We start from the raw sequence: 14,382 nt of genomic DNA, 5'->3' as shown, positions 1-14,382 counted from the left end.
GGAAGCAGTGCAGTCTAGTAATTAAGGTATTATATGTGGATCTGGGAGATAGGAACTTAAGCCACAACTCCGCCCCACTTTATCACTAGGTGACAACATTTGTTTAGTCTGTAGATGGTAATATGCTGGCGGGGATGCACACGCTACCTTACAGGGTAGCTGCGAAAGTAGCTAAGAAAAGTGGGTTGTAAAACAATACGCAGATTAGAAGAGTTGCAGAAATAACATTCTTCTTGCATTTCTAAAGAAAATGTGCAGGATTTTGCAAAGCAGCTTGGCTACGTCCTTAAGGGGAAAAGTCTGGGTAGAAAAAAATTCTAGCTGACTGGCCTGCCTCCAGCACCATAAATTAGATTAAGTGTCTGTGGATGGAACAGGCAGTGACAAGACAGGGAAGGAACTGGAATTGATTGGGTGGGAGTCAGAATGTGCTGTAAGGTATAGTGGTGGATCTCCACTGCCAAGGTAGAAAGGAGGGAGACATGACAAAGCTCTTTGCATCTCATCACTTGAGCATCATCACCTTTACATTGAATTTTACCAGGATTCCAGTTTTCTTTTATCTGAATGCACAGCTAGAGTCATTCAATACGGGTCAATGCAAATCTTTCAGAGTCAGTAGTGGAGGGATTCGGCTATAAAATGGAAACATGGTCTAGCTGCACAGTTGGGGAGACTCAGGTTCGAATTGTATGAACTTTGCTGTGGGTCCTCAGTTTTCCGTCTGTAAAATGGGAATAACAATAATGGCAACAGCAATCTGGTGTAGCTGGTGTAATGGGTAATGGACCTCAGATATTTCCAGAATTCCAGGCTCACATTCTATAGATGGAAATTTGATGCGAGGCTCAGCATTTCCTTTTAGGACACTGAACAAGTGGCGTTCAGCATCTTCCAGAACTGGATGTCGCTACTTTGCATGAAAATTAAAATGCTCCAGCAGGGCTATTAGCAAAACTGTACAATACCAAAGAAAAAACAGAAGCTTAGGAGAGAAAGCCAATGGGAAATGATTGCCTTGTGGTATGCGTCTGCCTCTGAAGATTGGTAGGCACCCCTATAATTAAAAGAAGTGGCAGGCAACCAGAATGCCTGGAGAGATGATACGGCCACATCTGTGCTCTGGAAAAAGAAATGTTTCAGAGCTGAGCTACCAGAGGAGAAAAATTGATGAGTTACGTTGGGAAGGAGCCCAAGGGTAAACCTGCCTGACAGGTCCAGGTTAGGAAGGAGAAAATGCATGGAAGCACACAGTTAGGTCTTGGGAGAACACAGTTTTGATGTGGGTGTGTGCAGCTTTCTATCCAGTTAGATGCTCACACTAACAGTGCAGGAACGTGGGGAAGGAAGACAGTAACAGGTTGTGATGCGATGCCAGTTTATAATCCCTTTCAGGGCTCATGATAAAGGGCTCGGTGTCTGAACTGATTACAAAGTTCACCGCTCCCTGTCACAGTTAAACAAACAGAAGGCGATGCCTTTGCAGGAAGAGCGAAGGAGTGCGGGGTGAGAGGGGTGGCTGTCGGTGCCAGCGCTCCCAGCCAGAAAAGAGAAGAGGTTCCTTCTTTCGTGCTGAGCGTAAGACACCAACACACATTGAGAGAAGGGTTAAACACCTATTACTGTCAATGGGATTTAGCCACCGTGTCAGCGGCAAAAGCTAAACTGTGCAAACAGATTTGGAAACCACTTTCCGTGATGGAGTCGTGGGGGGTGGGAGAGGACTGTGGAGTCTTCCTCTTTATCCCATCTCATCCCAGGGGCTTGGAAGGAAACAAAAAATCCCCCGTGGGGAAACTGGAGGCCACACAGCTGCAAAGGAAGGACACGGCGAGATCTCTAAACAAAGCCCGGGAAATAAGCGCTGTGCAGGAAGGAGAGCGGGAGAGAGGCAACATTCATTGACTGACACCCCCTAGCAGGGAAGTTGCAAACGGAGCAGGAGACAGATCCCAAATGCAGACTCTGTTTCCTCCTACCCAGTCCCCCAGTCCCTTCTTTTCCCGGGCATTTCTTACCAACTCCTGCTTCAGACGGCGTAGGTAATGATCCATGTTTTTCTTTTCCATCCTAACATCCAAGTCCATCGGGTAGCTCTGGAGTAATTCAGCTGCTGCAGGGATTCCGGCTCTTCCACCATCCAAGTCCGGCCAGGCAATCTTGAGAGGTGTTTTCCTCGCCAGCGCCAACTAATCCAGCGGCCCCTTTAAATGCCCATTGGTCACTCTGGATAAGAATATCGCTCTCTCCAAAAGTAGAAGGTTGGAAGTTTGCCTTCTCTTATTCACTTCACCAAGGAAAACCAGAAGCCCGATCTCCCCTTAGGAAAGAGATAAAAAGTTGAAATGGCACATGCACGCCGCGGAATCTCAGGCTTGCAGCGCGCGGAAAGCCTGCAAACACGGGCTGCAAACAGGCGTGCGCCCCGCGCGCAATTGCCTCTTGCAGACGCTGGCAAGAGAATGTGCTCGGCGCGCGAGCAGCGGAGCAGCAGCAGCAAACTGGAGAGCCCGAGAGAGGCAGGAGAGATCTCGACGCGCGGAGCGCGCGGGTCGAGCGTTGCTGGTGATTGGCAGCTCGGAGCCGCGGCAGAGGCGAGGCTTAAGGAGAGAGCCGGCTCCCAAGTTTGCGAGGGTGTCTTCTATCTGCACACCGGTAGGGAGGTCCCGCCCCAGGGGGTGGGCCTGGCTTCTCAAGTCCGCGCAACCACAGACCCTCTGGGCTGCCTGCTTGGCTCCAGTGCGTTCCAGCTCTGCATGTCGGAACATAAGAGGAGCCTGCTGGATCAGGCCAAGCAATGGGCCGTCTAGTTCAGCATCCTGTTCTCTTGTTCTTTCACCTAGTAGATGTTAGCCTTGCCCTCCATGAATTTGTCTAAAGCTCTTTTGAAGCCATCCAGATTGGTTGGTGGCCATCCCTGCCTCCTGTTCCATTGTTTCTCTGTGCGCTGTCTGGCGAGGACCTTCTTTGTTGGAGGATCACAAATTCTAGTTTTATGAGAAAGGGAGAAAAACTTTTCTCTATTCACTTTATCTAACGTTGAGCATCATTTGATAAACTTCTATCATGTCGCCTTTTCTCTAAACTAAAAAGCCTCGAACGCCGCAACTTTTCTTCATGGGGAAATTTATTTTTTATTTGATTATTTTCAGTATTTATGTGCTACTTTTCAGGCAGACCTCACAAAGCAGTTTACATAAGATTATTGCAACAGTAAGCACCACTTTTAAAAAAAAGTTACAATAAAACAGATAAGACAACTTGTTTGTTTAGAAAAAGCCACTAGTGCTGATGCACTCTGGGCGGCTTCCATAGAAACCAAAAATACACTAAAATATCACAGATTAAAAACTTCCCTGAACAGGGCTGCCTTAAGATGTCTTCTGAATGTCAGGTAGTTGTTTATCACTTTGACATCTGATGGGAGAGCGTTCCACAGGGCGGGCGCCATTACCGAGAAGGCCCTCTGCCTGGTTCCTTGTAGCTTTGCTTCTCACAATGAGGGAACCGCCAGAAGGCCCTCAGCGCCGGACCTCAGCATCCGGGCAGAACGATGGGGGTGGAGACGCTCCTTCAGGTATACTGGGCCGAGGCCGTTTAGGGCTTTAAAGGTCAACACCAGCACTTTGAATTGTGCTCAGAAACGTACTGGGAGCCAATGTAGGTCTTTCAAGACTGGTGTTATATGGTCTCGGCGGCCGCCCCCAGTCACCAGTCTAGCTGCCGCATTCTGGATTATTTGTAGTTTCCGAGTCACCTTCAAAGGTAGCCCCATGTAGAGTGCATTGCAGTAGTCCAAGCGGGAGATAGAGCATGCACCACTCTGGCGAGACAGTCCGCAGGCAGGTAGGGTCTCAGCCTGCGTACCAGGTGGAGTTGGTAGACAGCTGCCCTGGATACAGAATTGACCTGCGCCTCCATGGACAGCTGTGAGTCCAAAATGACTCCCAGGCTGCGCACCTGGTCCTTCAGGGGCACAGTTACCCTATTCAGGACCAGGGAGTCCTCCACACCAGCCCGCCTCCTCTCCCCCAAAAACAGTACTTCTGTCTTGTCAGGATTCAACTTCAATCCATTAGCCACCATCCATCCTCCAACTGCCTCCAGGCACTCACACAGGACCTTCACCGCCTTCACTGGTTCTGATTTGAAAGAGAGGTAGAGCTGGGTATCATCTGCATATTGATGGACACCCAGTCCAACCCCCCCGATGATCTCTCCCAGCGGCTTCATATAGATGTTAAAAAGCTTGGGGAGAGGACAGAACCCTGAGGTACCCCACAAGTGAGGACCCAGGGGTCTGAACACTCATCCCCCACCACCACTTTCTGAACACGGCCCAGGAGGAAGGAGCGAAACCACTGTATAACAGTGCCCCCAGCTCCCAGCCCCTCTAGACGGTCCAGAAGGATGTTATGGTCGATTGTATCAAAGGCCGCTGAGAGATCCAGCAGAACTAGGAAACAACTCTCACCTTTGTCCCTAGCTCGCCGAAGATCATCAACCAGTGCGACCAAGGCAGTTTCAGTCCCATGATGAGGCCTGAATCCCGATTGGAAGGGATCCAAATGGTCCGCATCCTCCAGGCGTGCCTGGAGTTGTTCAGCAACCACGCGCTCAATCACCTTGCCCAAGAATGGAAGATTTGAGACTGGGCGATAGTTGGCCATACTGGCCGGGTCTAAAGATGGTTTTTTAAGAAGCGGTTTAATGACCGCCTCTTTCAGCGGATCTGGGAATATTCCCTCACAGAGGGAAGCATTCCCTACCCCGCAGAGCCCATCGCCCAGCCCTTTCCGGCTTGCTTTTATTAGCCAGGATGGGCAAGGATCAAGGAGATAGGTGGTTGGTTTCACGCGTCCAAGATGCAGCTTCTGATTGGCTGCTGAAAGCTCCTGCAGCCAATTGGAAGCCGCGTCGGATGTTTGGGTTCCAAAGAACATTCGCAAACTGGAACACTCACTTCCAGGTTTGCGGCATTCGGGAGCCAAAACGTTCAACTCACAAGGTGTTCGGGATCCAATGTACGACTGTTTAAAGCTTTTTTCTTCTTCACCCCAACAGGTCATTGCCACAGTGTATGTATGGAGGGAGATATCACAGCCTCATATGTCTGTTCACCCATTAACTAAATCCACACCGTTGGCCCACAAAATCACCCCCATAGTGTGGCCATCTCAGTGCTCGAACTTGCTTGCTGGGCTTCTCGGCTAGTGCATAATTCCAAGCATCGTTGCACCATTATTGCATCATGAATTCAGCCAGTATTTTGTTATTAGCCCACTTGCTTCTCTATTCCACCAGCCACCACAGAATGAGGGTCCACCACATGGAATAAGGCAGGGCCAACACTTGGCATGCACTGCAGATTCAAGTGACGACTTGTGCACGTGTTAGGAGAAGCAGGTTTCAGGACAGGCCTACCCTGAACTGAAAATAGGAGCACTCTTGGGTGTTTGTATTCCTTTGTTAGTGGAAAAAATAAAATAAAATAAAGTGTCAGAGGGGATAGAACATATTTGGGTTTTGTTTGGGAGACTGAGTTAATTAGTGGCTATCTTCCATTTGTTATTAGCAGGGCTGTATGCACTTTGCACACAAACACAAACACACACTCCAAACTTTGAGCCAAACAATCAGAAATTCCTCCCTTCTGCTTCCAAGTGGTTTTCAAACATTTTGATTGTGGGACTGGGAGAGCAAAGGGCAATAGGAGCACGGGTCTTGGTAAAACAGCAGTGGGAGACAGGCAAATGCCAGCCTGTGGCTGTGGGAGCCCTGCTTAGGTACCTGAGATGTCTCAACACATATCATCCTTGTGTTCTCAAGCTTTGTTGTTCCTGTTAGAAGAATTGATTTTTAAAAAATATTTAAATGGGTTTGGACATGCATGGACACCATTTAATTCCTCATCACTCAGTTGATCAGCCTTTTATGGATCTGATGAGGTGCACTTGAGCCCGTCAAACCTTATGTCATAATAAATTTGTTTGTCTTTAAGGTGCCACAATATTTTTGTTTTTTAAGCTGCAAAGGACAAACATGGCTACTCTTCTGGAAATTGCATGACCCTTGCTCACTTGTAGCTTAACGCATGAGCAGGCCACTGTTGATCTGGCAGAAGGAAGAAAAACAGGCCACTGTTTGAGGCAATGTGAAGTGATTAGGTGCAAGGTCTGTGTAATCTACAGTAGCTGATCACACAGCAGCCCAGATTACTATTTTACTAAGACATTTTTACTTAAAAACATAGAATTTTCTCTGGGAATTTCCCATTCCCCTCACTGCAACTCTTATCCAAGTTTGCACTCCACATACCCCAAGGGCTGGAGACATTTTTTGAGAAGTCTGCCTTTTTATGATCTGTTAAGGGAGGGAGAGAAGCACACACACACACCACGCCTGCCTGCCCAACCACCCTTCCAGCAAGTGTTTTCTTTACCAGCTGCTTCCAAACAGAAGCATGCTGAGTGAAAGCCTTCTCTCCCTGGGTCATGGAAAAATAGATTTTGATATCCAAGCTGCCTCTTTGGCCCTTTCCTCTTAAATCTTAACAGCAACGATAACTCATTGATTTACAGCATGATATGCTCTGCAGAGACTGTTGCCACAGTTGAACAATATTCAATCGTTGGTGCTTCAGTGGAAGGTAATATTTGTTTTTGGGTACTCTGTAAAGCTTTCCCTCCCCCTGATATATGGAGATCATTGCAAGATGGATAGAGCAGAACAAGAGTACAGTTGCAATTTCATAAATCGCAAGGCGTGTGATCCAGGGGAAAACAACCTTTTTTCATTTTTTGTTGAAATAGCTTTAAAACATCACGAGCCAGATGCAAGATTCCATATGTGAAATTTAACACAAATGCATCCTAATGTTTAACTTTGCCCATAAATCTCTCCAGTGTCCCTTTTGATGGGAAGAAACCCAGTGATGATTAACATAAAAAAGGAAAAGCTCAGTACTAGTAGGCAAGCTAATAGGCACTGCCCTAGGAGTTGGCTCATTCTAGAATGACGGACACTTCTTTTAATGTGCAACTCCAGCAAACTGTCCAGGATGGTTGTATGTTTGAGCTACCTGTTTGAATGGGGGCAGCTGAGACATTTGCGACTCTTGAGAAGGTCTACCTTTGAGAAGCAGCACCTGGGAATTTTCATACATTGTTTTATTTCTCAAGGGCATGCAGTTTCTTTCATTGCCTTTGTCTGGCCAACATATGGATTATGTTCCTGCTAATATTACTGCGTTTCAAAGAAACAGCTGCTCTTTGAAACAGCTCTGTAGTTTATAGAGGGGATAAGAGCGAATGCTGACACAGACACCACCAAGAGATGGTATAAAAGAGTAAATTTTCCACCTTTTGGAGTAGTGAGCTTTTTACATGTGCAAGTTCCATAATAGCATGTTTACACATGGGACGTGCGCTGAAAGATTCTGAAAATGTTTTAACCAGTAACATTTCCAAGCCTCCATGTAATATATGTTTAAATCTGTGCTGGGTGAAGTCATATCTCGCATAAAGGGCAGTCAGCAGAAAAGAGTGCTAGCCTCCATGGCATGTGAATTATTTTTTTTAAAAAAAAAATTAAGTTACTATGAATGCTTTTCATAAGTGAGTCTGTACCTTTTTATCTCTTAACTTGAACTTGTGAATATGTTCAATACTGTGTAAGCTTGCGAGCTCTGCAAGTAAGGAAGCAACACATATATAAATATTAAAAGGGTTGACTTAATACATTTGTATATTTGTAGCTGGTGTGTTATGTTAGCTTACAGATTGGTGGGATGGGGAACAATTAAATTGGCAAAAACCATAACTCAGTGGCAGAGTGCATGCAGAATGTCCCAGGTTCAATTCTCCAGGAAAGGCTGGGAAAGAATCTTGTCTGTAACCCTTGGAAGCCCCTCTCTCTGGCTATTATATGTTGTTACATATTCCACATGGAAGACAGCCCTGTCTTAACCTTCTAGATTTCTTCTCATTTATTAATTCCAAAAATATACCTTCCGTGCTACTGATGTATAAAAATCTGAAGAGAGTTTTAAGGAAATCTCAACATTGTGCTTTTCATGAACTGCCCAAGAAGCAACATATAAGCACCAGTTTTTAAATTCAAGCAATAAGCCCTTATTATAGGAAAGTGGCTATTTAATTAAGAAGTGGTGCTCCAGTGTTTTCTAGCCACTGTGAACAGATGCAGCCTGAAACATGGAAGTTGTCCCAATGAACTCAGTGACACCTACTTGCAATTACATGTACTTGGCCTAATACCTTTATTGTGACACTATTTAAAATGAAGTCCAAACTCCAAAGCCTTATAGCAAGACTTCCCCTTGGCTCCTGCTTAATTCATCACTAATCTTTTCACATCACCCCTTTATCATATATTTTTTAGCCCTTCTGATTTTTTATTTTATTTTAGAATTTCCATTATCTAATCAATTAAAAAGAAAGCAAGAAACCAAATCTCTTGATTGCACAAGACTTTTATAACTCTGAGCTGTAAGCTTCATATATCACTGAAAGGATCTTTTTTTAAAAAAACAAAACAAAAAACAAATGAAGTCCCCTAGGGTTCCTTCCACCTTGCAAGTGGGAGATTTGCCAGTCTCAACTGTTGTCTAAAAATCTAAGCCAAGAAGCCACGGCCTCACTGCACACTTTTATCGTGAAATCTGTCTGCTCTTCTTGGCCAGCTGGACTCTCCCTATAGACTGTACAGATTAGGATATATATTTTCCTGGCTTTGTAAGGCTATCAAATGTCACATGGCAGCTTTGAAAAGCCACTTGCTTTCAGAAGACACACACACATCATGACATTATATTAAGTAGATGAATGGAAAAATCTGGTACAGGTTTCCAGACTGAAACCAATAGTGTTAAAAAGACTGAACTCACCCAGCAATCCCAACATTTGCTGGGAATGTTGGATAAAGAGATCATTCCTTTTTTGTGAAGTAGCCGGATTAATCTCTCTTTGTATAGTTAGAGAGAGGAAAAAAGTTTGGCTGGTATATTTTTATTTTTTTCTTGTTGTAATTTTTTTTTTGTATTTGTTTGTATCTGTTTGTATGCTTGTTATGTATATAATGTTAATAAAAATGTATTTGGGGAAAAAAAAAGACTGAACTCACCATTCTGCCAATATTTTGTGTTGGAGGGTGACTTTGTATGCATGCATGGCTATGTGTTCTATTTTACAGACCTCAGTTTGAAGGCATCCCTATATCTGAAGGGATGTTTGGTCAAAGTCCAGTTTAAAGATAAAGAACTAGAGAACTATCAAGCATGGGCCACATGGTACCCATAAACCTGGACAGCAAAGGACCTAAAGTCACTCTGTCACTGTCACTGTGCTGAGATGCATTGTGTTTCTATTTAAATAATGGCAATTCTTTCTAAATATGCATAGCCTATGCACATTTCATGTATATCTACATCCTCTTTGGTCCTCTTTTTGTGTGTGATACTGTTAAGTGCCTCCACCTTAATAGTTTGTGTTCCAGGCTTTACAGAGCAGCCAACATGGAAGGTTGAAGGCAACTGAATGTTAGCCTCCAAGCCAAAGGATTACCTTTTCAAGCGTCTTCACTGTTCAGAAAGGGGGTGGAGCCTAGGAGGGGTGAGTTTGCCCAAAGAGGGATAAATAGCTTCATTTGAGGGCTCATACACGCTTCCACTTGACTCATCCCTAGAAAGCACAGGTCTGAGTGGTTTTGTGTTTGTCCTGAACTTTTTGCCTTTGCTCTGCTGCTTTCCCTCAGAAAACCCACTCTTTAGTGCTAAATTAGAACAAACAGCAATCCACGGAAAATCTGACCGCCATTTGTTCTGATTCAGTGCTAAACCGTGGTCTTCTCTGGGGGGGGGTAGGAAGCTGTGGGGCAAATGGGGGTGTGGATAAGCCCTGTGTTCCAGACTGGAATGGAAAAAGCTATCTGCTTGGAGCTCTCCAAGGTCCAGCAACTTCAACCCAACCCACCTGACAAAACCACCCTCACATGTCCATGGATAGGAAAAGACACTGAGAGATCATTAACTTCTGTGTATCCTAAGGGTCCATCAGCCATGACCATAAGTAGCAAGTGCGAGAGTATGATTTCCAAAATGATCCACAGCTCAGAAAAAGTACCCTAGCAGTGAGCAAGAGGGAGACCATCTTGTCTTCCATGTTGCCCCAATAAATGTGTTTATAAAGCCTTCTTTTTAAAAATAAAAATCAGATGCTTCAAAAAGTGTATGTGTTCTTTCAAATGTTAAAATCTGCATTGAGCAAATATTAAGCTGTCCAGCATGTTCACAAATGCCCACAGGAAATGGCTTCACCTGGCAACTGGCAAGAGCATCGTTCTGAGGCCCTCATGCATAATTTGCAGAACCAGTGAGCTGTGTGATCCATGAGCAGGAAAGACATTTTCCTCCTTTGCTTTTGTTTGATTTGGTTAGGGACGCAGACGCTGGTGTTAGTGTTGATTCAACCCAGATCACGCCTGCTAGAACTGCGGAGGGGAAAGAGCAATCTTTGTGTCAATTCATAACAGCTGCTGTCCCCCAAATTATCGTAGTACTTTTTAGCACCACTTCCTTTCATCTGGTATCCTTTAGCACATCTCCAGTGTCCTCGGCTGCAGCAGACCCTGAGTCATCAGATGAACACTGATTATACAATGCTCTTCATAAACCTATCCATCTCCGTTTTAAAACTTGTGAGAATGACTATTCCTGGGAGACAATGCCACATTTTTCAAAGTGTTCTTTTCACCTAGCATGACTCAGCTATTTCTATCGGAATAAAGTGCATCTCTCAGCTGCTAGAAGTGTTGTTTTGCATTTTTGTGCCTTCTGATTCATTGCACAGCCTTCCCAGGGCTCTCATTTGTTAAGTTGCCAGCAGTTAAGTTGCCAGCACTCTGGGTGTGTGTCCAGGATAGATCGTGTGTACACAAATTAAAACTTTTAATGTGCTCTTGCTTATATAATTGCTTCCACACTAGTCCACTTTCCTTGGAACTGCCATCCTTCATTCAATCTTTAGGGTGTGTCCACTTGAGGTTGTTGCCAGCCTGTTGCATTTAAGTGTTTATTACATTTTGCCAGGGCATTTGTGGTGATGGTCGTGAGGAGGGCTTAATGGGATGCAGATTGCAGCATCAGCATATCTAGTGTAGACAAGCAATGTGACCCAGGATTTTGTAGCTCTGGTGACTTTATATAAGTCCTTTTAGACTGTTCCGGTGATTGCTGATGAGCATGAATTTGTTGTACATCTCTTGGAGACTATTGCAATGAAGCAGTATATAAATTGCCTTAATTAATTAATTAAATGTCTGGTAGGAGATTAGCAAGGAATAGCCTTGCTAATAGAGTCCAAAGGACACATTGCACCTCTCAGCCAGAGGTTTCCCAGTTTTAGTGAAATAGCACTAGAAATGTAAAGAAAAATACGACCCCTTATATTCAAGTCCTCTGAGTATGATCCCACAGCTTCTTGTAGGAGTGAAGTAGTCCTTAAGGTACCCAGGTCCAAAGCTATATAGATTCCAAACTATTAAGGCTGTGCAGCTGAGAAAAGCTACCAAGAGGTGACAAAATACTAACCATAATTTCTATAGTTCAGTGTTATGTCTCCTGATCTATTTTGGCTGCCACGGTCTGACTAGTGATTTAATTAACTGAGTAATTTGGCTGACCATGTTAATGCAAACAAGTTGACCTTCTTTAATGTTTTGGAAAAAATTACCAAGTCTTTTTTTTTTTTAAAAGAGCATCATCAGAAGTTTACTGCTTTGGGAGAATTTTGTTCGTTGATGTTTGCCTTGGAAATAAAGATGTTCTGTTTCACTATGGAATTCATTCTGCTTTAATTGTTTTGAGAAATGTTCAGGATGTAACCTGGTGGGAACCACATGGCCTTATTCCAACTCTGTTGCATGCATGTAACCATTAGTAGGCCCTGAATTAGTAGGCACATCCACCTCTACACCAGAAGTTCTATGGGACTACCAAGACTAGTATTGCAAGACCACACCCTGTGGACAGAAACCTGATTCTGCTCATGGATCTCCTTTGCTGGATTGACCAAGAATACATTATTGACTTTCCTGTGAGCAGCGTTTTCCCCTGGAAAGGTGGCTAATAAAGTATAGGAAAGTAAAAACCAGAAGTTCAGATGTCAGAGACCCTGATAGATCAAGTCAAAGTCAAAACATTCTTATGTGCCAGGCATCTGGGGTCAAGCAATGAGGCCACTGTCTGTTCTCAGTACTTTTTGGCTGCTTTGGTACCTTGGGTTAAGAACTTAATTAGTTCTGGAGGTCTGTTCTTAACCTGAAACTGTTCTTAACCTGAGGTACCACTTTAGCTAATGGGGCATCCACACCGCCACAGCACGATTTCTGTTCTCATCCTGAAGCAAAGTTCTTAACCCGAGGTACTATTTCTGGGTTAGCGGAGTCTGTAACCTGAAGCATCTGTAACCTGAGGTATCACTGTATTTTTGTAACAACTGATAGTTTAATTCTGGAAACAGCTCCACTATAAGTGACAAAAGGGGTCAAGAAATTTTGATAATAAATAAAAATAATTTATAAAATGTAGCATTTACTGATGTGAACGCTGTTACTTCCCATTTGGTTGTGTTACATTGACAATATTTTTATTCTATAGTGATAAGATGTAGATTCATGGGCAGGGCAATCTGAGGCGGGCAGGAGAGGCGGAATCTGAGGTGCAGGAATCACTAAATATAAATTTCTGCTGGGCTTGTGATGGCAGAAGAGGGGAGGTCAAAGGCATTTCTCCTTTTCTTAACCTCTTATTTCCCTTCGATTTTGTTTGGGGTGGGGGACACCTTTACTCCCATACAAATATACCAGGTTATGCGAATACCAGATAAAGACATTTATAAACTATGTGCAACATTTTCGACATTATTTATCACGTTACCTAAATTTATCTACATTTATCTGTGTGTTCTTGTGTGTGTAAAACTTAAGGATTATGAAGCCTATTCCCCCCCCCCCCAGCTATTTATATAAACAAAATTATCACAAGATATTTTCTGTGCTTTCCCTTTATTCCCTTTATTATAATGGCTATTAATGACATCTGACGCTATAAATGATGTTCATTGTTCTTATTGGTAGTGCCCCTGAAGAATTTTAATTTGAAACGTGTTGGGCCAATAAATTCTTTATTCTTGGGCACTCTTGAGATTTCATCCCCTCCCTTTCCCCTGCTGTCAATGGAAGACGCACATTGCAAATGGAGGCACTACACACTTTTTATACCATCATCTGTAACAGCTCCTTATATTAGTCCTGCTGGGAAAAATGAAACACTTTGCCAATTGTCAGAGCAACTGGGATGTTAAGTGCTGCCCTAAAACCTTGTCAACTGATGGGCAAATTACAGTGCCTTTCTCATAAAGAAAATGGATGCCAGAGATGCTCTGAGAGATTCGTTTTGATGATGAATATGGAGGACACATTCATGTCAGACGCAATGGCCTCTTTTCATTCTAGTGCTTTGATTCTGGAGAAGTGAAAATAGTCGCCATGGAGATATTAAAACACACACACTTATATACTACTGCCCTGTAAATGAATCCTAGATGACACCAAAGAGGACTCAATAGTTTCAAGCTAAGATTCAGGGGAGTAGGAGATGATTATCTCATTTAAAAAAGAGAAATGCCTATCAATAACCTAAACCAAAGACATATGAAAGGGATGCTATCGCATGAGGAAATCAATTGGGAATGGCAAAGATCCAGGGCCCTTGCCCTCAGCAGCTCTGCAGTTCCAAAAGAAACATATTTCAAAGTGAAGACAATTGTGGGCACCACTAATACTACTACTAATAATACTAATATTATTTATTTATTTATTTATTTATTTATTTATTTATTTATTTATACATACCCTGCCCATCTGGCGGGCTTTCCCAGCCACTCTGGGCAGCTTCCAACAAAACATTAAAATACAATAATTCACCAGATATTAAAAGCTTCCCTAAACAGGGCTGCCTTCAGATGTCTTCTATTTATTTAAAGCACCCCCCAGCAACATGGGTACTGTAGATTAAGGCTGCTGGGAATTGTAGTTCTGTGAAGGGCAAACTATAGTTCCCAGAATTTTTTTAAGGGTGTGTGTGCTGGAGTCTGCTTCCCCAGCACGTTCACTTCAGGTAACACACTGGCAGAGCAGCCCCATGCCTCTAGCAAGATTGCACTTTCGACTCACCATCTGGTGAAGGGAGGGTTCAATTCAGCTCAGTATGTGTGTGTTCTTCTGCTGGGAACATGCAAATCAAAAGTGGAGTACAGGGCTGTTCAAAAGCCCTTTCGCAAACAGCCCTAGGCTACACTTCGCAGA

General features: G+C 43.7%; 1 protein-coding gene across 1 annotated transcript in view; it reads right to left on the bottom strand.

The window, feature by feature from the left end:
- The window catches only part of INKA2 (inka box actin regulator 2), a 28,426-nt gene extending 25,732 nt beyond the window's left edge, over window positions 1–2,694 (bottom strand). The window contains exon 1 of the mRNA XM_081916441.1: window positions 2,019–2,694. Coding sequence (XP_081772567.1) covers window positions 2,019–2,087 — 69 coding nt within the window. The 5' untranslated portion in view covers window positions 2,088–2,694. The remainder of the gene's footprint in view (window positions 1–2,018) is intronic.
- Between the last annotated feature and the right edge of the window lie 11,688 nt (window positions 2,695–14,382).

This window comes from Podarcis melisellensis (assembly GCF_964234715.1).
Source record: "Podarcis melisellensis genome assembly, chromosome: 6".
Lineage (NCBI taxonomy): Eukaryota > Metazoa > Chordata > Lepidosauria > Squamata > Lacertidae > Podarcis > Podarcis melisellensis.
The sequence above is the reverse complement of the archived record's forward strand: the minus strand, read 5'-3'. Positions and strand labels throughout refer to the sequence as shown.